This window comes from Corvus moneduloides, chromosome 23, assembly GCF_009650955.1.
Source record: "Corvus moneduloides isolate bCorMon1 chromosome 23, bCorMon1.pri, whole genome shotgun sequence".
NCBI lineage: Eukaryota > Metazoa > Chordata > Aves > Passeriformes > Corvidae > Corvus > Corvus moneduloides.
The window spans coordinates 6,356,208-6,381,894 of record NC_045498.1 but is presented as its reverse complement, the minus strand read 5'-3'; the positions used below and the strand labels follow the sequence as shown (position 1 = coordinate 6,381,894).

The following is a 25,687-nucleotide window of genomic DNA, read 5'->3' as shown; positions in this document are numbered from 1 at the left end:
TAACACCATCATTAAAAAAGAAAAAAGAAATTATTTTCTTTTCAGAACTGCCAGAGTCTGCTGCATCTTTGCAAAATCCTAAAGCTGGGGTTGGATTTTCTCTTGGCTTCCCAGCCCTCCCAAATCCCCTCCCAAACTCTGACCCCCTGCAGAAGCTGCCAGTGCAAAGCCCCTTTCCAGGGATGTAAATTCACATTTCTAACTTTGTGCAATTTGTGAGTTTCCTTGAAAACTCATTAATAAACCCCCAAACTCCTTGGCAGCAGGGCTGGAAACCATTCAGACAGAAGGGGAGATAAAGTGTGAATCACAGCTGAATAAAATAAAAAAACCCCAGAACTGCAGCTTTTATTAGCCAGCTTTACAGTCTCTCGTGTACAGAACATTGCACAGCTCCACCTTCACTCTCCTGGAGGGATCTGGTGCCTTCCCGTGCAGAACCACCGAGTTACAGAACACTGCTGAGTTTGGACCAAAATAAACAGAAGATGGAAGCCTGGTTCCCGCTGAACACCCAAATTACCAAGTGCAGGTTGCAGTAGGCTCTGTAATGAGCTTTGATACAGAAGCTGGATGACAGTGAAGGGGGAAAAAAATAGTTTAAACCATCAAGTTTCCTCTTGAAATGTCTTTTCCCAAGGCACTGTGAACAAGACTGTTGAGCAATTCTCAATGACTAAAAAACACCAATGGGGATATAAATATTTCACACAACAACCACCATCACGTCATCAGCTATTCTTTATTCCTTCCCTTAAACAACGCCCCTGGAATTTGTTTGGTCCTTTGAGGGGGGGAAAATCAAATTATCTTCTGCAACATCCACGTGTTTGTATTTAATACATCTATAAATCAAAGCTTTGTTGGATTGTTTAACCCTTTCACTGGGAAAACTGAAGGGTTTCCCTCACTGTTTCTGGATGAATCTGCAAATCCAATTTGAGCATTAAATAAAAAACCAAGGAGAAAGGGTTCAAAATCAAGCAAAGCCCTGTGTTTTTTTTTTTTTTTTTCAAGAGGAAACCATGCAAGAGTACATAAAAAGGCAAAATTGGCTACTTGAAAACCAAGAATTGTTTTTTAATGCGTTGGCCAAGGAAAATAAATCGCAAAGTTCTGTGAGGTTTTCTAAAAATTTACAAGAAAAACGGATGGGCAGTTCTAGTCAATGCAGATGCTCTTTTCTCCTGTTGGAAATGACAACAAACACAGTCCCACACGAAACAATTTCATCTTGACCGCAAGAGACTCCCGGGGGCTCCTGCAGCCCCCAGGGCACAGAGAACCTTGGCATTCATTTCTTCAGGGGCTGATAGACAGAGGCATTGGGGTCGAGTCCAGAGGGGCTGGGCTCCACGAATTTGGAAGAGTAATGTGGGGAAACAGGACTCAGAGTGCTGGTGGCTGCAGTGTACGTGATGCTGGGCATGACTGCCATCACCTCTGCAATCTTCTGTTTGAGGTCCTTGATTTCCTGATCTTTCTGGATGATTTGCCCTGCAAACAGCAAATCACAGCACTCAGAACCAGCGGGTTTTGCACCCTCCACCAGCTCTCCAGGAGCTCAAATCCTTCCCTTCTCCAGCCTGACAGCCCTGAAATCACCACCTGTGCCACTCCTGTTCTGTGCTCAGAGCTCTGTTTAATTATCTCTAATTACCACAGAACAAAGCTGAACACTCCCATTTTAATTTTGCATCATTTGGATTCACAGCTGCACCTCCCCCAAAGATTGTTTCTATTTAATCTCATTTTTCTGCCATTTTTTCTGCCTTTTTCCATTCCCCTTCTCCAAACTCCTCATAAAAGCACAAGTGTTTGTTTATAAAGCCTGTTAATTTTCCAAACTGTTCCATTCCCATCATTTTTCTCTGTGCTTTCACAACCCCACTACAGCAATTCCTGAAACCAGGTGAAGAAAAAACCCACTGCTGAAACAAAACAAAACAATTTCTCCCTCTAATTAAATTTTCCTGCAGTCAAACAGCCTTCTGCAGGGAAATTAAACTGGTGTTAAATGCAAAGGTTATTTAATTTTGCTCCATGGTTTGCACAGCTGCACAAAGGCTGGGCTGGGTTTTATGTTGGTTTTCTGCTCCCTCTGGTGGCATCACCAGCAGTGCTCACACTCCCCTCACCTGCTGAGGGTTTAGAACAGGTTGGGTTCTTCCCAAATTTAGGTTTTATTTACTTGAGGAGTAATAAAATATTTTTTTTTTTAGGATGAAAGGACAGCAACTTAATTTAATTAATTAATCTCTTTTAAAGAAAGTTTTTTCAGAGCTTTAAAAGATCTCCAGCTCCTTGTAATGGTTTATAAAATGCAGAAAATAATAATTCATTCACTTAAACGCCTATTTTAATGTTTGTTGTCAGTTTGATGGGCTGGAGAGGTGAGCTCAGATGGTTTAGGCTCCACATTCCCCAAGCTGGGAATGCCAAACGCCCTCTGAGGGCTGAAATGCTGCGTGGGGGCCACAAAATTCCATGATTTTCCCCCCAGTCTGTGTGGGATGAAAGCCCTGTTACCTTGGGCAATCTCGAGCTGCCTTTTTGCATCTCCCAGAGCAGAGAACAGGTCCAGCTTGATCCTGGTCTCTGCACTCAGGCTGTTCTCCAGGTGCTGGGTCTTGTCCTGCATGGCTGAGAGCGCTGACATCAACACCTCCGTGTCCTTCTCGTTCTCCTTGTACTTCCTCAGCTCCTGCAGCGAAAAATCGGGACAAGAAGGCCAAAAATGTCACCCTCGGGGCCACAAATGCCATCCTGGGGGGCTTTACACAGCAGAGAGGCTCAGGAGTCTTTCCTCTTCCCCACATTGGGCCTGGTGTTAGTGCTGGCAAATTAAAATGCTGGTTAATTAAGGCCTCCAGTATCACCTCCAGTAATTACACGGGGCCACCCTACAAGTGATGAAAGCCCTCATTACAGCACCATTTGCTCTGGGCCTCAGCCCTCCACCCAAAAAAGGCTCCAAAATCCCCTTCCAAGAGGGGCCACAAAGCACCCTCAGCCAGGCTGGAATCACCCAACTGTTCATGTTGGGAGAGGCCTTTGAGAGCATCAAATCCACCATTAAAATACATCCCCAAGTGCCACACCCATGTTGGTTTTGGACACTTCCAGGGATGTGGATTCCACCACTAGGCAGCCCCTTCCAATGCTTTCCACCCCTTTCCACGGAAAAAACTTCCCTAAAATCCAATCTAAGATGTTTAAAATGGATGATTAAAGGGATTATTTTTATCTCATGTTAAACCTCACTGTGCTGCAAAGCCAGAAATTAAGGAAAGTGAAAAACAGGGAGCAATTATCCTGGATATAAAAGCCAGGCAACCTGTGGCTGGGGAAAAAAAAATAAATACACAAAAATATTCTGTACCTTCAAATGGAGGAACAATAGTGCAAAGGGGAAAATATTAATGCCTGCAACAAAAAGCTTCTCTAACAGTTTGAAGATGCTCATAAAATTAGAAAGCTTAATTAGAGCTGGGTTTAATTATTTGAAAGCCATGCTCAAACACTCCATGGATAAACCACACTTGTTGTCAAGGGTCTGGTAAATCCAGGGACAACAAGGCTGCACACAGGATTGGGAAACAAGTCCACAGCAGCACCAGGTGGGTTTTGAAGAGGCATTAAAAATCCATCTTCATGCAGATTGTCAGGCTGAGCACATCTTTAGGACAGGAATAAGGGCACACATTTGAGCTCTTTAGCTGTAACAAGCCCCAACACTGTTTGCTGCACATCTACCACCCAGTATTTTCAATATTCAGGCACTTGCACAAAAAAAAAAAAAAAAAAAAAAAAATAGCCTGGCCAGTGCTCCAGACTGCCCTTAATCAGCAGCCTCTAGTGACATTTATAATGATTTATTCTAATGAGACTGGCCACAGGCTCCTTGCATGAGGTGAAAAATGCTGTTGAGGGGATTCTACCCTCAGCCTACACAGACCACTGGGTTTGGGGGAAAACAATCCCCATTTAAGCAATGGAAAGGAGTGGGGATTAATGCACCTCTGGAGCCTCCTTTCAGCAATGGAAAGGAGTGGGGATTAATGCACCTCTGGACCCTCCTTTAAGCAAAGGAAAGGAGTGGGGATTAATGCACCTCTGGACCCTCCTCCTGCCCACACCCTGCCCAGCCTGGGGCAGGATGTGCAGGAGGCACCTGAGGAGCTGCACTCCTGAACGTGGGGATTGCTCTTTTGCTGTTTGGGGAGGCTGAGAGCTCTCCCTGGGATGCTGCCCCGAGCCCCTGGTGCTCTGGCATTACCTGAACTTTCATTTCCAGCTCTCTGATCTGATCCTCTTTCAGCTTGATGTCGATTGTTAACTTCTTGCACTCTGTCTCCAGCTCCCGGATGCGGTTCCGTAAGGTTTCGGTACATTCCCCTCTGCAGGGAAACAGCACAGGAGAAGGAGATGAAATAACAATGAGGCTGTCATTCCTCAGCTGCTTGCAACATGGAAATTAAAATAAGAACTGAAGCATGACAAGAGGAAGCCAAATTTGGTCTTCTCAGCAAAATAATTCCCCTCATGGCAACAGTGCAGAAAGTTACTCAATGTTACACCTCAAGTATTGGGAAATTTGGAATATTGATGAAATGTGGAGAGCAGAAAAGCAGGAAAAATTCTTTTTAGACACTTGGAGCGCTGCAGGTTGAAGTGCCCCCACTTGTGCTGTGCTCCTGTGACTGCAGCAATCCCCCTGTGCTGAGCACTGGGAGCCACTGCCCGGAGCAGGGAAATTCCAGCATTGTGGCCAATGTCACTGCACAAATCCTTGACTCCCAGTGTCCACACAAAAGGAGATGCTCCTTTGAGCAGGACACAGCATCTCAGAGCACAGACCAGGAACAGCAGGTAATTTAGAGCACAGTCATCCTTTACATGTGTAAATGTCATGTAGGCACTGAGGCTCAGCTTCAGGGGAAGACATCTCCCAGTCCTCCCTTGTTTTAACTCAAATAAGCCTCTCAACACAAATAAAGCTTTTTGTTTTTTAAATAAAAGACCAAACACAGGCTCCTCCTTCCTGCCCAAAGCCTCCCCGAGGGCAGAGCACCTCGTAGCAGCAGCGAAGGCGACAGCTCGTGCAGCAGTTGCTTCTTCCAACTTCTTCCTTTTCTTTTCTTCCATTAATTGCTTTTCTACAAAGGTTCGTGCCTCCTGCTCTGCCTTTAGCTTCTTCTCCAGCTGGCTGATCATTTGTTTGTCTTTTTGTTTCATCTGTACAGCGTTGTGCAATCTGCAGGGGGACAGGGATGGGAGTGAGCGCAGGGTCTGGTTAACTAAAATTAAACTGCCGCCAACGGTGCCCAGCGACTCTGGGTGGATTTGCCTCACATTTGAGGAGGTTTCAATGGAATCATCCCCCTTTGCAGCCCCCAGCCCTGCCCAGGTGGCCCAGGCAGTGGCCCCAGGGTAAGTGGCACGTACTTGTTCTGCAGCAGCTCGTTCTCCTGGCGGAGCTGGCCCATCTCGGCGCGGGTGCCGCGCTCGGCGGAGCTCAGCGAGCTGACCTGGCTGCGCAGCTCCTGCTCCACCTGCCTGCTGGCCTGCAGGTCGGCCTTTAGCTTCTTGATGTCCTGTTCCAACCTAGCAAAGACAATTTCAAAGGACAATTTCAGCTTCCTGGCCCCCCCCCAGCCAAAGGTTCAAGCGCGTTCTATAAACACAGCAGAACAAACCTCGCACCATCTGCCCAACCCTCAAACCTTCAGCCTCCAAACAATCAACTCTCACAATTCTGTGACTGGGTCCTTGCTAAATAATCAGCTTTTACGTAACTCTGCATACAGAGCTCCACGTAGAGCTCCACACACCTCATAGCCTCCCACAGGAATTCGCTTCCATGCACTGTAAAGTTGAAAAACAAATCCAACGGAATTACATTTTCTCTGAATTCAGAGAAGTTCTAAACCAGGACAGAGCCCCACACGAACAAATTTCACTTCTGTCTACAAACGCTGAGTTTGATTTATTACCCAGAGCCGAGCTGTGGGCCAGGCTGCTGAATTGTCACCTCAACATGTTGGTATTTTCTTGCAGCACATGATGTGCATGCTGAGTAACGAGGATGTGTTAAGTCATCCCCAGTTCAGGAGTCAGTAAATTTAGTTTTAATTGCTCTTGAACAGAGACCATCTGCTCTACACTTGAAATTGTAGCTTTGGAAAGTTCTTGAAGATTCATGTAATCTTATTAATTAAAATATTTTCAACAAAAACCAGTGAAATAAAACACATGTTTCAGAAGAGAGGCACTCAGCTCACTTGGATTTTTCCCCCACAAATAAGGTTATTGATTCTTAGAATAAAAACACATCACAGGTGAATAATCAACCTTTTTGAACTCTGTTACACACTTATTTAAAGCAAATACACCCCAGCCATTCTCACATAATCCTCCTCTGCTCTGCCAGGTATTGATTTGACAGTTTTTAAGTGTCCATAAAGAAGATGAAGGTGGTTGCATTTCCTAGGGTTCCATTCTGAATTAGAGGCAGTGGGACATTAAGATGAGGAGAAAATCACAAAAGCCAGAAAGAGCTGCCCTTGGTGACACTCAGCAGTGCAGATGAATGGCTGGAGCTTTTTGCCTCCCTAATGAAACATTTTTGGGCTTCAGTGCAGGGAAATCTCAGCCTTAAAGGCACTGGGAGACGAGCAGTGAGAGCATCCTGTGCCAGTGAATCCAGAGGGTCAGTGTGGAATCATCAAAGCTACAGAAATCCATAAAAGTGGGTTTGTAACAGCTAAAACAGCCCCAAAGAGATGAGAGGGTGAATGAAGAGCTGGGAGCAGCCTCTAAGGGAGCATGGCTGGGCTGGGCCACCTCAGACCACTCAGATCTCAGCCCCCTCCTGCTCCAGCTGCACTCAGCTGCCTCTCCAGTTCTATGGAAGTGCCCTCGTGGGAAGATGGATTCCTTCAGTGCAGAATAAATGGTCAAAAGCACCCTCGAAACAGAGAAAAAAGATCAACATACAGGCAAATAGTAATGGCACAAAGCAAACACCCACCTCAAAGGGAAGGGCACAAATCATGTCAACACCTGGTGCTCTGCTGTGTGAGGGGAAAAAAAAAACCTGACCAAATATTCCAAGCACAGCCCTCAGCCCCAAAATGGGCACACCAGCAGCTGGTGAGTGTTGCCACCCTGCTCAGTGTTAAATGATGGACTGGGCAGTTGCTGGGCAAAGAACTCTGAGCTTCATTTCATCTGCCAACAAGCAGCAGCCCAGTGTTTTAGAGAGAGCAAATGGTTTAATTAAAGAGAGTAAGAAGCTGTAGGAACCACTACCAGACTGGTGTGTGCCAACAGCTGATTGGTTTTCATCCAGGTTTTTCTAAGTAGGTGGAAAAATGCTTGGTAGGACAACGTAGAGGAACACACCTAAATCCCACTTTACACTGAGCCATAAATAATTGCAATATCCATGCCTACAATGAAGTGATAACAGAAGATAAGAGCTGTAAATAGCTTTTACCTATAGCTCAGGCTATGCCAAACTAAGATACCCCAGGATTTATTTCAGGTATTGAGTATTTCAGGAAAAGAAGCCCTGAGCAGATAAAGCCTGAACAGCTCTGAGGTGCTGGCACAGGACAGGCTGAATTTGTATTTCTGGCAACAGAGAACTGCTGTGAGTTCAGGATTGTGGAGCCATCTGGTTGGTGGCATTCCTGCACCTGAGTGTTCCCAGGGCTGCTCCAGACTGTGCTGGAAAAAACCAGCAGGATCCATGGGGAGCAGACAGGAGCCAGCCCTCCAGACCTGGAGCAGAGATGAGGCCACAGCTCTTCCTTCTGTGTGTATGGAATTCGGGGAACGGGGGCTCAGGGAGGGTGGTACCACCAGACATCACTCCAAAGGGCCAGAAGAGAATTAACACAGAAAATTCCTCTCCTTCCAGTCAATACCAGCCAAAACCATTGGAAATGGCTTTATCAATGGGCTTGTTTAGAATGAGGTTTTACAGTAAGATTTTAGCAGGCTTTAATTACCCCTTTTCATTACACTGAAGGTGTTGCTCCAGCTTTAAATACCAGAGCAGAGAATATCTGTTTTCTGCCAATTACAGAGCAAAATGCAGGCTCCTCTCTCCCTAAAACGAGTGAGGAAGATCATAATCCATCATCATGCAAATGTTCCCGGGGTGGTTTCTCTCCCAGCCCTGTCCCAATTAGGCAGAGACACAACTTCATTAAGAGTGAAAAGACGTGCAGGGAGTTACCCCTCAGCCCCACTCATGCTCCTTGCACTGTCACAGAGGTCACCTCTCCCACAAGGACATTAAACCCACTCTAAAATAAAAGCACATCAATACAAAGCCATAAAAATTCTCCACTGCTGCAAGCAGGGAGCAGTGCAGGGAGCTGTCCCTCCTCCCCTCTGGAACGGGCTGCACTGCTGTTACAACGATGAATGACCCACTAAACCAGCATTTTTCAAATGATTGTTATTCTTACTCTGATTTCATTTGCTGCTTAAATCTCTTATTTCTAGGCTTATTGGAGAAAATTATTTACAGGGGAGGGGGAAGCAAAGAAAACCTGAGTTCTGGAAGATGCTTTTCTCTGCTGCTGCACACAGCACCAGTCATTCTGACACACAACTGCTTTTTAAATGAGGCTTTAGTTGCAGATTATGTTGTGCTGTTTATAAAAGCAAGGTCAATTCCTTCAGTTTGTCATTCCTCTAACTGCAGATTTACCCATTTCCTTTGCTGAGCACCACCTCGGATCATTCCTGGTGAGGAGAATTAATCAGGCATCACCTCTGAGAGTGAGTATTTTTCCAAATGCCTCGGGGAGGATTGATGGATGAACTTAAAGACAACTCAATTCAGCTTTAATGCTCCCCACTATTGATGTCTGGTGCATAACCCACACTGGGTGCTCGGTTTACTCCATCCCATAATCACCTGGCAATGGCACACGAATGAAACACGGTTTATATAAAAAATACCATTTTAAAGGACCCAGAACGCACTGAGATGCTCTCCAAAAGCCCCAGTTCTGCCTTTGTTCTGCTCTGGCACAAGCAGCCCCTGCAGTGAAGCTGCTCCTTTGAAGGGTCCACTGAGCTCCTGCAGCACTGAGCTGCTCCTGCTGGAACTAACAGGCTCTCCCTGCAGCTCTGAGGAGCAGTTCTCATTCCCAAAAATCCAGGAGTCACAGGAAGCCACAGAGAGAAGGCCAGGATCCTCCTTTCCCTGCTGCACAGCACTGCTCCAAGCAGCTGCCATTTCCAAAGGCTGTTCTGTTTCCGAGCAGGCTGAGCACTCTGCTGCCTTGGGAAGGGTCTGCAGGAGGGATTGGCTCCCACATTCCTCATTTCCATTCCCAATCCTTCTGACTTTCTGTTCTGTGCTTGCCTTCCTATGGCAGGAAACCCTGGCCATCACCCCCCCCCTTGCAGCTGACAACAGGAAACCTTCTGGTGCTTTAATGCCACTCCAGGCAGGGGGGTGAGCAAGAGGCACCAAGCCCTCTTTGCCCACCAGTGATGCCATCAAATTTTACAATAATTAGCACCAAATGGCCATAAGTTTCCATTAAAACCTTCCAGTCTGCCTCTGCAGGTAACACAGTCTTAGGAAAGTGAAATAAGCTGTGCAAGAGCAGCTTTTGCTTCAGCAATAATTTTCCTCATCCAACTGCCAGAAGATGTCCTCGTTATCTGTGGGAATAATTAGTACATGAGACAGCTTGTTCATCACCTCATGTGCCAAAGGCAGGACCTCTATGGATACACACGGTTCTGCCAAGCTGCACTGCCCGGTTTTTGTGTGGTTTTAGCGCAGGGATTTTTAAGGGTGCTAAAAGGCAGGGGCAGGTCATGGGTTTTGCTGTGTAATGTGCAATAAACAACAACAACAAAAAATTCTGCAGCAATTACAGCTTGGACTGGTTCCCCATATTGAGGCTCTAAATCTGTTTCAGCGCAGAAATGACAGTGGAATGGTAAAAGAGATGAATTTGCTCTGTACCTCCTGACAAACAGCAGTGAAGTGCAAAGGGACACCAGGTTGATCCCAAATGGATCCCTCCACTGGCCCCATTACCAGAGAGCTGGGAAAGAAGCACTCAGATCACAGAGATTCAGTGATGAAGGGCTTGACAAGCACCAGCAGATTTCAGCACCCTCAGGAGATGTCTCAGGAAAACCCAGAGGTTCCTGCAGGGCTGAGCCTCTGGGATCCCTCAGCTCTGGCTGTCGAGAACAGAACAATTCCCAGGGATGGGCATCAGCAAGTTCCTCTCCACAAAAGCCCTCAGGCCCTGACAATCCACCAGACACAGCAAAAATAAAAGCTTAGCTTCAAATAAGAGCAGTATTGTATATATATATAAAAAATATATAAATTTTAACTAGCAGGACCCTTCCAGATAGATCACATCAAGTGTTTCAAAGTTAAAAACTCCTGTTCTCCAAAACCTCCTGATCCTGACTGTCTCCAGCTCTGTTAACCCCAAGTCCCCAGCAGCAGAAGGAATATTTTACATTTGTTCCCAGTTACTCAGCTCAGGGCCATCATCTGTGGACACAAAAGGAAAGCAGCTTGGGTCTGCCATCCTGCTGCGAGGCTGCTGGACACCGAGTTATAAAAAGCAGCTTTATTTGGAAGCTGAGCAGATCTGATCTGAGCCTGAACAAATGCAGGACTTCACTCAGCCCTCTTCAGGCTCCAGCAGCAATGCAGACTGAAAGTTTAATAACAGGAATGAGTAACACTCCTGGAAGTGGAAGAGGTGATGAACAAATGCCTGGCACTCCAGGGACGGGATAATTGACAAGGTTAAAATAAAAAAGCACTATGAATTTTTAAATTTAAGTGCATCCATCCCATCCAATTTGTCAGGTGAGTTTATGCTCCTGCTGGTGTGGGAGTTACACAGCCAGGCTGAGCAGAAACAAGATTTCATGAATGATTTCAGCCACCAGCTGGAGCAGGATGCTGGTGTTTGGTGTTCCCTGTGCTCCTGGGCTGCCTGCACAGGGACACCATGGACAAGAAACAGCTCCAGGGATTTGTAGCACAACTCCACACCCACACATCCCATTTGTCTGAAGAAGTTAAATTCCCTTTCAGGGTAGAGTAAGGCACTTTCAGAGTACAGCTGTGTTCTCTGTCCTTCCCCAGTGAGTTCCAGGAGCTGGAACTCCCTGAGGACACGATCTGGTTTGTTGTAGACTCATTTCTGTGTTAGAAAATCCACTCTGGGCAATTAGCAATTACCTGCTCTAAGCTTCCACGGCAGCACACAAAGATTTCAACATGACATTTAAAGTTTAAACACACCAGGTTTAAATCTCAGTCCCTGTCACAGACACACAATTCTCAGTCTGGCCTAAAAAACTTCTCTTCTCTCTTCTCAAGACTTAGGAATGATGTTTGGAACTGCAGCACACTGAGCTGACCCTTGTCTCCCTCAGGGAACAAACAAACCTTATAAAGAGTGCAGAGCTGCCAGCTGGAAATGGGAGCACCCAACCAGGCCTGAACAGGGGGCTGGTGCAGCTCTGCTCACAGCAGAGCCATGTGCATCCCATCAATCCTGCCTGGATTTGATTCACAGAGCAGATTGATTAGCTGGGTTCTGATTTGCCTCACACAAGTTCTCGACAGACATTAGGTATCAATTAGTCCGGCTGTTTAATTGGCAGGGGCACGTCAGTCAGGGGCAGAGTGATTATCAGAGGAGAAAATAATATTTCCATTGAAGTAATTGTGTTCCCACAGCACAAATCCTCAGAGACAAAAGCCCAATTATCAAAAGGTACCTGCAGGGAAAACAAACCTGATCTGCCAATTAAGTTGGCCAACACTGATTTGGTGGAATAAGGAATGAGAGAGACACGAGCCAGGCGGAAAATGGAGAAGGGCAGAATTGTGGAACAGTTTTTGTTCCAGACATCTCTCCATGCACAGTCACACCACTCTCCTTGCTGGTGCTTTTTCTGGCAGCACATGACAACACCATCTGTCTCAGGGTGAGACTCTGCACCTCACAAATACATCTTCCTCCAAACTTCCCAGGAGCAGATGTAAAGCTGTGACTTTTCCATGCTGACAGGTTCCCAGGCAGCCAAACGAATCCCTGTGACCTGTGCCTGCAGCAGGGCTGGGAGCAGAGCCTCAACTCAGCACTGGCTCTTTGCACCCTCTGCCTCCACACTTGGACTTAAAAGATTAAAGCAAAAGCCAAACATTTCAAAGGAAAAACAAAACAAAACACCTGTTCAAGCACCAAGAAACCCCACTGAACTCCCTGGAGAGGCAAAGGTCACTCCACAGAAGAGCTGCCAAGGACAGAGGAGTTGATTTTCTCCACATGTTTCTCCTGCCTTCTACCAGAGTATTTCTGGTGCCCCACAACAGCCCTGTGAGGCAGGGGAGCAGCAGATTCTGAGCTAGGAACGAAGCAATCTGCTCCAGGCTGCATATCAAACAAAAACCAGCAACACCACTCCACACGTCTCCTGGAGATCTTATCCCACCACTACACAATTCTGTCTTTTCCACGTGATCATGACATTTTTCTCAGAAAAACCAAATGAAAGCCCTGCTGTACCAAGGGACGATAAGACAAGGCTCAGGCCCAACTTACCTTACCAGTGCATCTGGTTTGCTTAGCTGGTTATTAGGAATACAGTTTTCCATTAAGTCCTTATGTGTGCTCGGGCTCTTGCTGGCACATTTCTGTTTTTTCTCATTTTTAGAGGATGAGGAGGGGATGCTCCCGTTGGTTGCACTGTGGCTGCGAGGTGAGGAGTTCACAACCCCACTGACATTTTTGTAATTTTTGGATGAGGCAGTGCATGAGTCCTCTTTTAAGAGGTTTTCTGTACTTCCTACAAGATCGTTATTTAATCTTTTACTATTGATATGGTTTTCCATATATTCAATTTCTTGTATTTTAGAGTCTACAGGTTGCAAAATGTTGTTGTTTATTCCAAGGTTGTGTTTCTTCGCATCCTTGTCCTTTTCTTTCCCTTTTTCTCGATATTCCAGCTCTGGCAACGTTGCAGAGATTTTTTTATTGGCTGGAATGCCTCCATTGTGCTGCAGGAGTATTGAGGAATCCATATCAGATAATCCTTTGGCTGCTGCAACACCAAAGTGAAAAAAAACCCAACTTAGTTCATTAAATCCATCAATACCACGCCACAGAAAGAAAAATCATTATGGACACATCCCTCATTCCTGCAGGAATGAATCAGTATTGGAGACTCTCTAGAAAAGAGAATCCAAAGTCACCTATTTTAAGGCTTTTCACCTCATTACAGGCAGGAAACAGGGATTTAATAATAAATACTGGTGCTTCACAAACACTGACTGACCAGATTTGATGTACCTGCTAATGAAGCACTGAGCAGAGGGGCCATAATTCACTTTTTCTGTCACATTAACCACTCTGAAATGATTTCATTTCTGCCCCTCTGGGTTCACCACACTCCCACCAAACCAACCCGGGCTGAAGCAGCTCCTCCCCAGCACGTTTGGGGTTCATTTTTCCTTGGAACAGCAGAGAACAGAGAACACATGAAGGAATAACTTGCCTTCCTCTGCCTCCCTCTCTTGCCTTTGCAGCATCTGCTGCTCTGGGGGCAGTGCCTGCTGCAGGAGCTGCATGTAGAACTCGTTCTCCTTCTGCACCTCTTTCTGCTTTCTCAAACGCATCTTGTAGCTGACATAACTTTTAAAGCCAAAGCCCAAAGTCACAACAGGGTAGCCAATGCTAAGGAGGGAAAAAAAAAAGCATTATTATTAATCAAACTGTAGCCATGATAGCAAATTAATAAGTTATGAACATCTGAGTGACAGCTTTCCATAAAAAATAATCTATAAAGAGGTTTCTGCTGTTCCACAGCTCAAAATGCAGGCATGGCTTTATCAGCAGCACAACTTTGGGATCGGTTTCTTTTGCCTGCCAACTTCATTACCAAGAGTCTGAGCTCTTGTGACAAGTGCACCAGCACAGAACGCAGACAAACCAGGCAGTGTGTTTATTGATGGGTGCTCCACCCAGGAGCAAACAGCCCTGTGCAAAGGGAATCTGTCTTGGACAAGAATTTTAAGCACTGGAGGTGTCCTAGAGCAGGGGAACGCTGATGCAGATGAGTGTTAACCACTCAGATGTTCTCATTCCTTGGTCAGAGGGCAAATTGTGTTTCTGAGGGAGCTGCCAGCACCATTTGCATGTGCATCTGGCATGATTTCTGCCAAAGCCTCTTTTGTAGTGCCCTGCAGAGGCAGCTGTGGCTGCAGCTCCCAAACCCTGGGGACAAACTCCAGTGTTTGCACCCACGCAGCAGCAAAGACCTTCCTTCCTTCTGCACAGCTCCCGACGTGCTTCTGTGGCCTATCACAGAGTTTAATTGGTGTTTAAGGGCTTTGTTGCACCATGTGGACAATATAAATTCAAATGACAGATGTCTGCTTTACTGGAGGCTGCACCCAAAGACTGCAGGAAAACCAGCCCCTGTTTTAAATGCAGATCAATGAATGCTACACTAAAAACCTGTGGAATAAAAGTGAATTTCCTCCAGATCTGAGTACTCTGCACGTCAGGCTCTGGCCTGGAGTCACTCTCCTCACTTCCAGTGAAGCAGTGTTTGTTATTTCATTTTCTGCAATGATTCTCAGCCTGAAGCCTGTTCATTGCTTCTGGTGAATTATTAAATCAGACACTCATGAGAACCTTTCTGGGGGAAGAAGGGGAGCCCTCTGTCCCAGAAAACTATTTCCATAATAATTTCATAAATTATTAGGGAAACCTATTTCTTTTTTTGTTACTTTTATCACGTGTTCACTATGTGAATACAAAATTTGTGAAGCGATGGCAGGAGCTTTCAAGAAATGCTTGGAATATCCACACTACAAATTCCTCACAGCACAGAGAGGTGGCACTGGGTCCCTGTTTGCACACATTTCTCATGGAATATTTCATGGCAGAAGTGTGAGGGGAAAACTGAACAGCCAACCCCTGAACCCAAATAAAAAGCCTTGATTATTCATTTTCCTAGTGAAATAAAGGTTAATAGGAGAAGGAGAACAGAGAACCACTTACCAGTGTGCTGCAAATGGACGACAAAGGTCCACATGGAAGTTTTTTAAATCTTTAAATCTAATGGCTGCTTCAATATAAACAAAAAGTATCCACAGTGATACTGTTGGTAAGCACACACCTCTTTCTGCGGGGAGAAGGGAAACAGAGGCACCTCAGGGACAGAGTACAGGCAGCAAGGATTTTAAAGTTATTTTTAAAACATTTCAAGACACAGAGGAAACAGACCTTAAAGATTTCACCTAAAAAGATCATAATTTTAAAAAGCAAAAAAAAAAAAAGGCAAAAAAGCAAGTTCCCATCAACTTGTATGAGCACTGAAAATGAGTAATTCCTGAGGTTGCCATGAATTAAAATATTCAATCAGCTCAATAGTTACAGCTAAAACTGGCCCATCAGGTTCTTCCTTCTAAGCATCAAACCCGAACAACTTCAGATAAGGTTTTAACATATTAATACAACTCTAAAAATAACCCCAGATTCTGCAGGTATTTGAAATTGGGCAGCAAGTGGTTCCCAGCATCTGCCATCAGCTCCCACACTGCCATCATCAGCAATGACTAAGTTGTCACAGAGCTGAGTGAGGGATGATCCACAGCACCCTGCAAACCCCTGGGATCGAGTCTAACACAAAACATTACACAAACCCCAAATCCCAAGAAGCTGGGGAGTGGAAAGTTACCCCTAAAAAAAAAAAAATTTAATCGAATTTTGTTCCTAAAATGTTTTGATTGAGGGAAGGATGTGTGGAATCCACATGTCAGTGCCCCTGAAAACTCAGCCACCTCCCCCCAGCTCCATTGCTTCATCCAAACCCAGGGATTTACGAGAACAAACCCAAATAACTCGGGGGGAAAAAAGGGCAGCAGAGGGGCAGAAGAATCCTCCATGTAAGTCTCAAACTGTCAGGGCAGCCTCTGCTATCACCAGCTCAGCTGACACAAAGCTTTGCTAGAACAGAATTGAACTGTGATCACTGAAATAACTGATATTTGAATACTAATAACTAAATTAACAGCACACCAATTGAGTGTGGAGGAATAGGACACTTTCACAAACTTTTCCTGTGTGCTCTGTATTTGCTGAATCACTGCAGGAGAGTTTTGAAGTCAGGAATTTAGGTTTTTTTAACTGCTCTGGAATTCCTGTTTATACCCCTCCAGTTCCTGCTTACTGGAGATGCACCCAAAGTGCAAACCAAAAAACCAAAACATTTTTAACTCTAAAAAAAACTGCATTAAATGAGGTAACAGCAGAGAGGATTTGTTCCTAAAAGCTGTAAGAGATCTATTGAGATCAGGAAATTGTAAATAAGGAAGAGTTGTAAATAAAAAATGAGTCAGGAAGTTGTAAATAAAGAATAATGACCGACCTGTGTGCCACACATACTGTACCCACACATAGGTGCTGGCAGCAAAGAACAGCCACTGGATTGGGATGAAGAGCAGACAGATGATGTTGGAGGTGAATGCTACACACACAAAAAATACTGAGAAGGCCTGAAAGAAAGAAAGGGAGGGGGAAAGAGAAGAGGGTTTGGTTATTCCAGGAAAAAAAACCAATATAGTTTTTTAGATATATTAAAATACATATGATACATTTTATATAGAATGTATAATAGCTACAATCTTGTGACATGCCAGTATTTCTAATATTACATGTTTATTTAATTTTAATATAGGTTAACATATTTTTAAAAATTTTTGTAAGTATCTAAACCCCCTATATATATATAGCCCTATATATAACTAGACAGCACATGTGTGTATATACACACAGATACATATATAAACATAAAACCTCCTATGTAACAAGGTTTTCTTAAAAATAAAGCAGAAACTCTTGCCTGTTTACAAATATATAAGGTTATAGATAATCCTGACTAATTCAAACCCAGCTCAGGAATTCAAACAGTATTTTCCTGTGGTGAAATTTTGATAAACCTTTATTTCGTTTCCACTTGCCACAGATAAAATATCCATCAGAGAGAAGGGATAAATCAGAGAAACCCCTCCTCCTGTGAGGAGGACCTCACTCATCTCATGAGTGCCATCCAGGCAGCTGTGTAATATGGAATACTCCCTGGAGTGCAGGATTTCCCTGGAAAGTGCCACTCACCAAGCCCTGGTATCGGAAGGAATCGTAAACACTCCTGATGAAGAGCCAGAACGGCCACAGGTACTCAAACCTGAACTCCAGCACAAAATCTGCCAGCAGCACCAGGGCCCACACCACCAGGAACTTCAGGTACAGGAAAGTGCTGAGGAAAGAAAGAAAAAGGGAATTTCAGGTCAGGATTTCCAACCGACAAACTAAATTTTTGTTTAAATTAAAAGATTCAGAATTAAAACTGGACTCAAAATGGACAACTGTAATACGCAGAAGGAAATGTCAGCCAAAATAATGTTATAAAATAAGTTTAGGGGTTTTTTTTATTATTCCATTACAGCAGGCTGGGTCTAATGAAGTTAATACTCAACTGCATTTATTTTTCCTAATGAACAGCAGGGTCACTGCTCTCACAAGAGATCAGCACCCATCTCCCTTTGCATTTTCATACAGTGAAGTCCTGCCAAAGGTAACTTCTCCCAGCTGGAACGTTCCTTTTCCAGTCCTCTCCTGCACTTGGAGCTCAGGAATTTCTGTTCCCTCTCCTTACAGCAGATGTTCCCTCACTTACCACAGACTACAACACCAATAAACTGAGATGTATTCTAAGCGTACAGCAATATTAAGATTGTTTTGATACTGAGTTATCAGTGTTAGATTTGAAAACATTTCTATGAAGGTGAATGGATCCCTTAAAAACAAACAAACCCCCAGAAAAACAGAGGCACATGAGGCTTGAGACCAGCCTAACTTCTATTTTCTAATTATTTCTGAGCCACATTCCCATGTTCTGAGTTCTGCATTTCGAACCACTGATGATCCTTCTTGGCAACAGAGCTTAAAAACATTTTGAGCTCATACCCAAGTAACACTTGATCCCTCAATCAGCCCAATCTACTCTTCCAAAAAAGAAGAAGCAAAACCCCTTTTTCCCCCCAAACCCACCACCCCCAGATGTGTCACTCCAGCTCCCCAATACCTCGTTGCACTCTACTGGGTTATAACAAAAATGGGGGGGTTAAAAATGTATTTTTCTCTTTTAAATCAAATGCGGATTTTCCTTTTAGCAACTTATTCTCCCTCCTCTCCCACCCTGCCAACACAACCAGCAGAACTTTGCCCTGGAATGTTTACCGGGGAGGTGCCAAGGGTTTGCACTCAGTGCCAGGTAAGGTCGAGTTCCTGCCCTGCTCAGGGCCACGGGGCTTTTTTAGGAACTTGTTCAGAGCTTTGGGGAAGAGACAAAACACGAAACTTCCAGGGAAAGAGCTGGGTACCAGCAAAGGCTTGGAAAGAGCTGAACTTGTGCAATTCGCACCCACTCGTCACACAAGGTCGGGTCCAAACCACAGGGCTGGGAAAACACTCGGATTTCTTGGGAATCAGGAGATGAATGGCATGTGCCTGAGAGTGCCCTTATCAACAGAATGGGGTGGGAAAAAAATAAAGCAAAAGGCACCAGGAAGCACTTTAATGGAAAGGAAACAAAATTAATGGCTAACACTTGGAAAAGTGAAGGAACTGCTGTTTTCAGTTCTGATGGAACCAGCCCCACTCACTCAGTCACTAATTACTCTTTGAGAAGAATGAAACTACAATGTAAGTATTAAAAAAACCCCCTCAAACCCAACAAAATATCCCACACCAAAACCCAGCCAACCAAAACCCACCAAAAAGCCTTAAATGGTCACGTTGTCTGTCCTGAAGGATTATGATTCCACAGGCTGCCTTTCCCCGCTTAGAACTTAATTTTAGAATTTAAAGTTTAGATCTTCACCAGAAATCTGTAAAAAGCAGCTGCATTCAGAAAATATTTGACACTAACGAAAATATTTGACATTTGGGCCCAGACTGTGGAATTGTACCCGTGCAACTCCTCAGATTTGAGGAATTCTCTAAAATCATCACAGCCAGGAATTCCTTGCTCTGTTCAGTTGTGCTGTGGAGCCTTTTCCTGGGTTACACTCATGGCTATTGTTTATTTCCCTGCCACTGGAATCCACGAGGAAACCCCATTTTTCCCAGCAAATGAGGGTGGTCAGAACTAATGCTGCTCAACTGTGAAGTGCCACTCCAAGTGAAAGCATTTGCTGAACAAGAGTTCTGTAACACAGCCATTAAAGTGATTTCTGATATTAAATTCCTATCAATCCAAGGGCCCTGGTGATACTTAGCACCTTCTAAAGTGGAATTGGAACAATGCAACACTTGTAAGGAGGTTTTGCCAACAATATTAAAGAGCCTATTTCTCATTGTCTGAAGGGCTCCAAAGCCTTTCAGAATTCCAGGAGTACAGGAAAGTTTAAAAGCCTCAATCCTTGTGTTGGCCCCAGCATGGAATGAGCTCCTGGGGAGCAGGGAAGGAGCCCAAATCTCAGATCCTGCTCCCCCTGAGGTGCTGCACACCCAGGTTTGTGTTCAGGCAAGCCCCCAGCCCAGCAGGGTGAGCTGACAGCTCTGCAGTGAGCCAGGGAGAGCTGAAATCATCCCCAAAAAAATCTGGGAAAGGACCTCGTTTGACAGGCTGAGCACTGCTGCTGGTCTGCTTCCCCCTGCACCACCCAGACAAAACAACTCACAGAACTCAGCACCAGCCCTCCTCCCTTCCCTGCTGTGTCCCAGCCACTTTTCCCTCATCCTTGCTCTGGGATCCCTTGATTCCTTCTAGCTCTTCCCTTCAGTGCATTCCTGTTGTCATCCCTCTGTCCCTTCCCTCCCACACATCCTCCAGGATCCAGCTCCAGCCCTTTGGGAAGCTCTGGCAGTCACTGATCTCCCTGGGCCTCTCTCACACAACACTCACCAGGCTCAAGGGCTTCCTAACCTCTGGAAAACCTTTTTATTGCAGAGGCTCAAGTACATTCCACAAGGCCAGTTGGAATTCTGAGGTGGATCCCAATACAGGGGAAGATTCTTGCAGATAAGTACCTAAAATCTGGGTTATCCAATTTCCTGACACATGTCAAAAAATCTGCCCTCAGTGACCTGGCAGAGGTTTAAGGCCGGGGCTTTCCCTAGAAACCAGCATATGGCATCTAATCCTGGAGGGTAATGAAGGAAAAGGGGAAGGATGGACACATCCATGCGAGGAGCAGGGCACGGAGCAGGGAGGAGCAGTGATTACAGTGCTGCAATTTCTCTGAAAGGTCAGTTGATGGCTAATGTACACTGAATAGAAAGATTTATTCATAGCCCCACAGTGGCTGTGCTCCCCCTTTGAATTTGCAAACAAATAATTTTCCTCCTTATTCTTCCTCCCCCTGCAAGTGCCAGATGCCATTTCCTTCCCCCCCCCCCCCCCCCCCCCTTTTTTTTTCCCCTCTCTTGTTCTTTGTTCTCCTTTCACTGCCCTGCAGAAGCAGATCCTGTGCTGGATGTAAGGTAAAAATACTGCAAAAAATCCCTAGGAAAAGACCCAATTCTGCACCCCAAACCCAAACTGGGGATCGATTAAGCCTTCATTCTATCCCACTATTATCAGCAAGGCCCAAAGGCTGGAAAGGGAATCCTGGCAGGACTGCTGGCATGTTCCATTTGGCAGCCTGACTCATCCAAGACAATGGAGTGGGAAGCATCCCGAGGCTGGCAGGGTGCCAAGGGCACAGGTGAGCTTTAAAAAGGTCAATTTGAGCATTTGGGTGAAATCACCAAATAATCAACAACCCCCAGCTTGAGGTTACACAGCAGCCACAACACTGGGGAGGCTGAGTGGAGATTTGCAAATGTAACAGCTTTATATATATAAGCATACAAAGAGATATCTAAGATTATTAGTGGGCAGAAGAAGCAGAACAGAGCGAGCACCGCAAGTCTGAAAGGCAGAAAACATCACTGCTGGGACTGGTCATGTGAAACACTTGCCAGCTACAGATCTGAAAAGGAAAAGAAATGCAAAGAATCCCAGGAAAGCTCCCTGACTCCTGATGCCATGTCTTGTCACGGCACAGAACGTACCCATCCCTGAGCTGGGGCAGGGTAAGGAGAGGGAGACAAAAGGGAAAACCCTTGCAGTGACTGTGGAAGCCCAGGCACGGGCAGACAATCAGCACTCAGCGCTGTGGGGCTGGCACAGGAGGCACTGGCAGCTCTGGGAATTCAGCCGCAAACACCAAAATCCAGCCACAGGAGCCCCTTCAGCTGCAGGCAGTGAGAGCCAGGGCAGAGGGACCGATATTCCATGTGCCACCGGGGCTGACACAGTGGAACACATTAAATGTAGGCTAAATCACACTGCAGCCCCACACTGGAGTTCAAGTCGTAAAAGGCAGCTCTGCTGCTTTGTTGCAGACCTCCGGGGCAGCTCCACAAGAAAATGTTTTACCCTCTATAGGAAGCTTGTAAAAAAGTGCCAGAATAAATTAGCAGCGGGAATCATTATGGATTTTTAAGAAAAGCCTAAAAAAGGCCACATTCCTGGTGGTAGCGCTGATGTTTTCCTTCCAGTTTATTTGGCTGTCCAAAATCCAGTCCCTGGAATTCAGCCCTGTCAGGATTTGGGTGGCAGAGGAAACCAGGAGTATTTTAGGGGTTGTGACACCCAGAAATCCTGTCCTGGGCCACCAGGGCCACTTGGAGACGAGACACCCTCCCCTGCCAGGCACCCACTTGGCTGCCAGCCCACGGAGTGCCTGGGATAAAGGACAATTTACATCCCAAGCTAAAATAATCGTGGCTCTGAAGGAACATGGAGTATTTAAGGACTACTGTCAGGGAATCCATGAGACAGCATCCATCAGCTGATGTGACAGCACAAGTTAAAGCAGGGATGTGTGGAATTCATCTTGAAACTTCCCCAGCTACAAAACTGGGACCCAGCAGAGCCAAAACAAGCAATATCAGCAATACAGCTGAAGGATTTTAACCAGATCAAAGATGAGGACTGAGAAGACTGATGAACAAGCAGGAACAAGTAAACTTTAATTGCTTAACTAATGACAAGCTGCAATGAATACTTTAATTAAAAAGTAAGGGTTTAATGCATGCACACTGCCAAAGGTAGGAGATGTTAAATCACTTCAGCATTTTTAAACTGTTGCCATTGTTTTACAAGGGAAAAGGCAAAGTTTGGAATATAAGCTGTGGAAATAAGAGATCCCACAATTCCTACCATGAGCGTGGTGGGTTTGCAGATCTGTTGAAAGCAGTTATTTTAAATTACATTAAAGTTCTTTCCACAGATCCTGCAATACTTCTAAACAGCACAAGTCACTGCAAAAATCAACATTCAGAGAGACAAATCATCCACATCTTTCAGTGCAGCCCAGGATTTTATATTTCTAACTCTGTTCTGGTTTTTGTTATGAATTCTTATAACCTGCTTCAGTTTTACACATGCAGTGAACTCTGCCACCAGAGCTTCCCTGCAGGACAATTCCTTCCTTGCTCCACCTGCTCCAAAACTCATTTTCCCAGCTCTCAACCAACCCTACGTGTCTCAGTGACAGCTGTGCCTCGCTCACACTCCGAGGCTGGAGAGGGAACAAGGATGGGAAGATCAGGTTTAATTTAAAAAGCAAACAAAACAAAGAGTTGAGTATCCCAATCCTGCTGTTTGCTCAGCCTGGCTGCTTCGCCTATAAACCCTGTTTCCTCCTGATAACTGCATTTACTGGGTCTGTGTAAGCTGATGGGGACAATTAAGATAAGCTGAGTAAATAACGACAGTAATTACAAGAATTTAGACAAGTGTAGTTCTGAGAGAAGTTACCTGTGACTTCTTTGAGTTATGGGGGTCAGAGAGAAAAAAAAAATTAAATAGAAGAAAAAGAGGCCCAATCCACGTGGAAGGGCCTCCCTCTGCTTAGATTTCCATAGAGAAAGCCTTCCCACTATTTCTCTTTCCTTTCTGTGGAACAACACTCTGAGGACACTGACTGTTTCTGTTTAGCAACATGCCAAAAGGCTAAAAATCCCATTCCTGAACCAGAGCATCCCAGGGGAAGCGAAGCCAGAGGCATCTCTGAGCTGCTCACAGGACTCCAGGAGCTCTTCCTGCTGCACACACTCAGCTCCGGGAGCTCCTCTGAGCTTTCCTGATTTTCCCTCCTTCTCCCACCGCACCTTCCCTGGCAGGCACAGCATTTTGAATGACTTTTGGAAGCCAATTATAAGCAATTCCTTATATATTTGAATTATTCTTCACCTTGAATATTAGTTTCTACACAGGAGATGTTTTTCTTTACCGTTCCAGGCAGCGTTTTCCCGAAACCCGAAAAGCCTAAAGCAAAACACTCTCTGCTCTCATGTAGAGATTCACTACAAGTGGGATAAGCAGCACACTGGGACAATTTTATTCCTGTCACAGCTCCCCAGCAGCTGCTTCCCTCATGCAAAGTTAACATCTGAATTGTATGAGCTCGCTCAGGTTTCCAGGCACTGCATTCATCAACCCCACTGAACTAGAAACAGAAATGGGACAGCACATTTACTACAGCTCTCACAAGCTTCAAAGCCTCTCCTGACCCAAACTCCTGCTTATTGAGAAATACAGAATTATGGCATTCCATATAAAATTCGGCAAACTCGGGAAAACAGAGCTCTACGATACCCTTTAAAGCAGGCTCACAACGTGTTGGAACATAAATCAGCATTTTGCTGCGTTCTGCCTGTAAACACCTGGAAAACACATCCTGATTCCCAGGATGAGGCACATGCCACGTGGATCTCACTTCACCACTGTTTGTTTCCTCATTCCCCAGGTCACAGGTGAGTCGGGCACCTGCTGTATTCCCACCACACCGGGCCATCCATCCCTGCTCCGGGATTTCCCAAACAAGCTCCTGCTCCCGTGGCTCCCACAGCTCCCACCGCAGCCCCACGGCACAGCTACCTCCACCAGCACGGGAAAAAACAACTTTCTGAACCCCTGCATGAGGAGCCGAGCCAGCAGCACAGCTGTTCTGCTGCTGAACCTCTGGGAATGCCCAGCCGGGACACCCCGCCGGGAGAACCCTCCCGGGGAGACACAGCGAGGCCGCAGCAGGAGCTCGGAGCTCCGGCACCTCTGGGAACGTCCAGCTGCGAGACCCCGCCGGGAAAAGCTCCCCGGCTGAGGCTGCAGCGTGCGGCTCGGAGCTTTGGCACGTCTGGGAACCCCCAGCCGTGAGACCCCCCCCCCCCGGGAAAAACTCCCCGGGGAGACACAGGTGAGGCTCGGAGCTTTGGCACCTCCGGGAGCCACCAGAGCCCGCAGCGGAGCCCCCCGGGGGTGACACAGGGCGAAGGCCCCAGCGCTGGCTGCGCACCCCAAGGGCGGCTCTGGCCGCTCCCTCCCGGCAACGCCGGCAGCACCTTGGCCAGCAGCTCCCCCCCGGCCCCGCGGAGCCCCGGGGGCCGCGGAGGGCCCGGGGCGGGGCAGCGCCTGAGGGGCGCCGGGGCGCCATGACGGTGACAGGGCCGAGGGGGCGGCCGGGGGGCCCGGGGCCGCGAACCGCCCGCTCCCGGCGCCGCGGCGGCCGCTCGGTACCTGCCGTAGATGCCCTCGGTGATGCGGTTCCGCTTGAGCGGCCGCCGCAGTTTGCTGCAGTCCGCGCTCCGCCGCTTCATCCCGCCGGCCCGGCCCGGCCCAGCCCGCCCCGCTCACGGCAGCACCATCCGCCCCCGCGGGGGGTTCCCGAGCGCGGGGCCTTTTTTTTTGGTTTATTTTTCTTTTTTTCCCCTTTTTTTTTTCTTTTTTTCCTCGGGAAACAAAGAAATAAAAATAATTCCTGGTCCGTCCCTCCCCGCCGTGTCCCCCCGCGCAGCCGCCGCGCAGTGCCCCGCCTCCCCGCCTCTGACCAATCAAACGATTAACCCCACCTGAGTGACAGCATGTCCGACCAATCGGCAGCGAGTAAAGGCAGACGGACGGGGGAGTCGACCAATCGCGGCACAAGAAAGTTGGTCCCGCCTCGTGCCGCTGCGAGGCACGCCTACTGACTTGATTGATAGCCTAATGATCCAATCAGAGAGGGGGATTTGTGATTGATGGGCTATCAACCAATTACCATGCAGACTTTGGCCTCCTCCCGCCTGCTGTCCTGCAGGCTGGTTCCCGCCCCGTGCGGTGACCGACAAGGAAATTGTCCAATAGAAGAGCAACAGAAAAATAAAAGGACAGCTCAGCCATCCACTCGGAAACGGAAGAAGGAGGGCTCAATTTCCTCTGTCACCGTAGCACCGAGGCACCACCTCTCACGTTTGATTGACAGCCTCTCTGGCAAATCGGCAGCCGGGGAAGAGGACACTCTGTCTCAGGTGCAAAGATAGGCAGTGACAGTTTGTGACGCCCGACACCGCCTCCACAGCGCGGCCTGCGCCGCCCGCTCACCGGAGGGCAAAATAACCCCCGAGCTGACTGACGGCCCGCGCCAGCCAATAAATAATGCGCATTGTTGAGTGACAAGCGATAGAGCCAATCGTAGCGCAGAACGCGCAGCCCGAAGACGGCCGGTGCTGGGGATAGGCCAATCAGGGGCCAGGAGGAGCCTGCGCTCGGCCAATGGGAGTGC

The 25,687-nt window shown here is 46.6% G+C and overlaps 1 protein-coding gene across 1 annotated transcript; it reads right to left on the bottom strand.

Annotated features, from left to right (window-relative positions):
• Positions 1-318: 318 nt before the first annotated feature.
• On the bottom strand, positions 319-24,945 carry MACO1 (macoilin 1). The gene is made up of 11 exons (XM_032132631.1): positions 24,664-24,945; positions 17,208-17,349; positions 16,462-16,588; positions 15,093-15,216; positions 13,582-13,760; positions 12,630-13,128; positions 5,449-5,607; positions 5,075-5,257; positions 4,280-4,400; positions 2,530-2,704; positions 319-1,497 (listed from the first exon to the last, which is right to left on the bottom strand). The coding sequence occupies exons 1-11, from the start codon at positions 24,741-24,743 to the stop codon at positions 1,295-1,297; spliced, it is 1,992 nt and encodes a 663-aa protein (XP_031988522.1). The 5' UTR covers positions 24,744-24,945; the 3' UTR covers positions 319-1,294.
• Between the last annotated feature and the right edge of the window lie 742 nt (positions 24,946-25,687).

Coding starts and splice junctions, on each gene's coding strand:
- MACO1 (XM_032132631.1), bottom strand. CDS start 24,743: ATGAAGCGGCGGAGCGCGGACTGCAGCAAACTGCGGCGGCCGCTCAAG. Junction 16,589..17,207: donor CCTTCCGATACCAGGGCTTG/GTGAGTGGCACT, acceptor TCTTTCTTTCAG/GCCTTCTCAGTATTTTTTGT. Junction 4,401..5,074: donor GCCTTCGCTGCTGCTACGAG/GTGCTCTGCCCT, acceptor GTTTCCCTGCAG/AGGGGAATGTACCGAAACCT.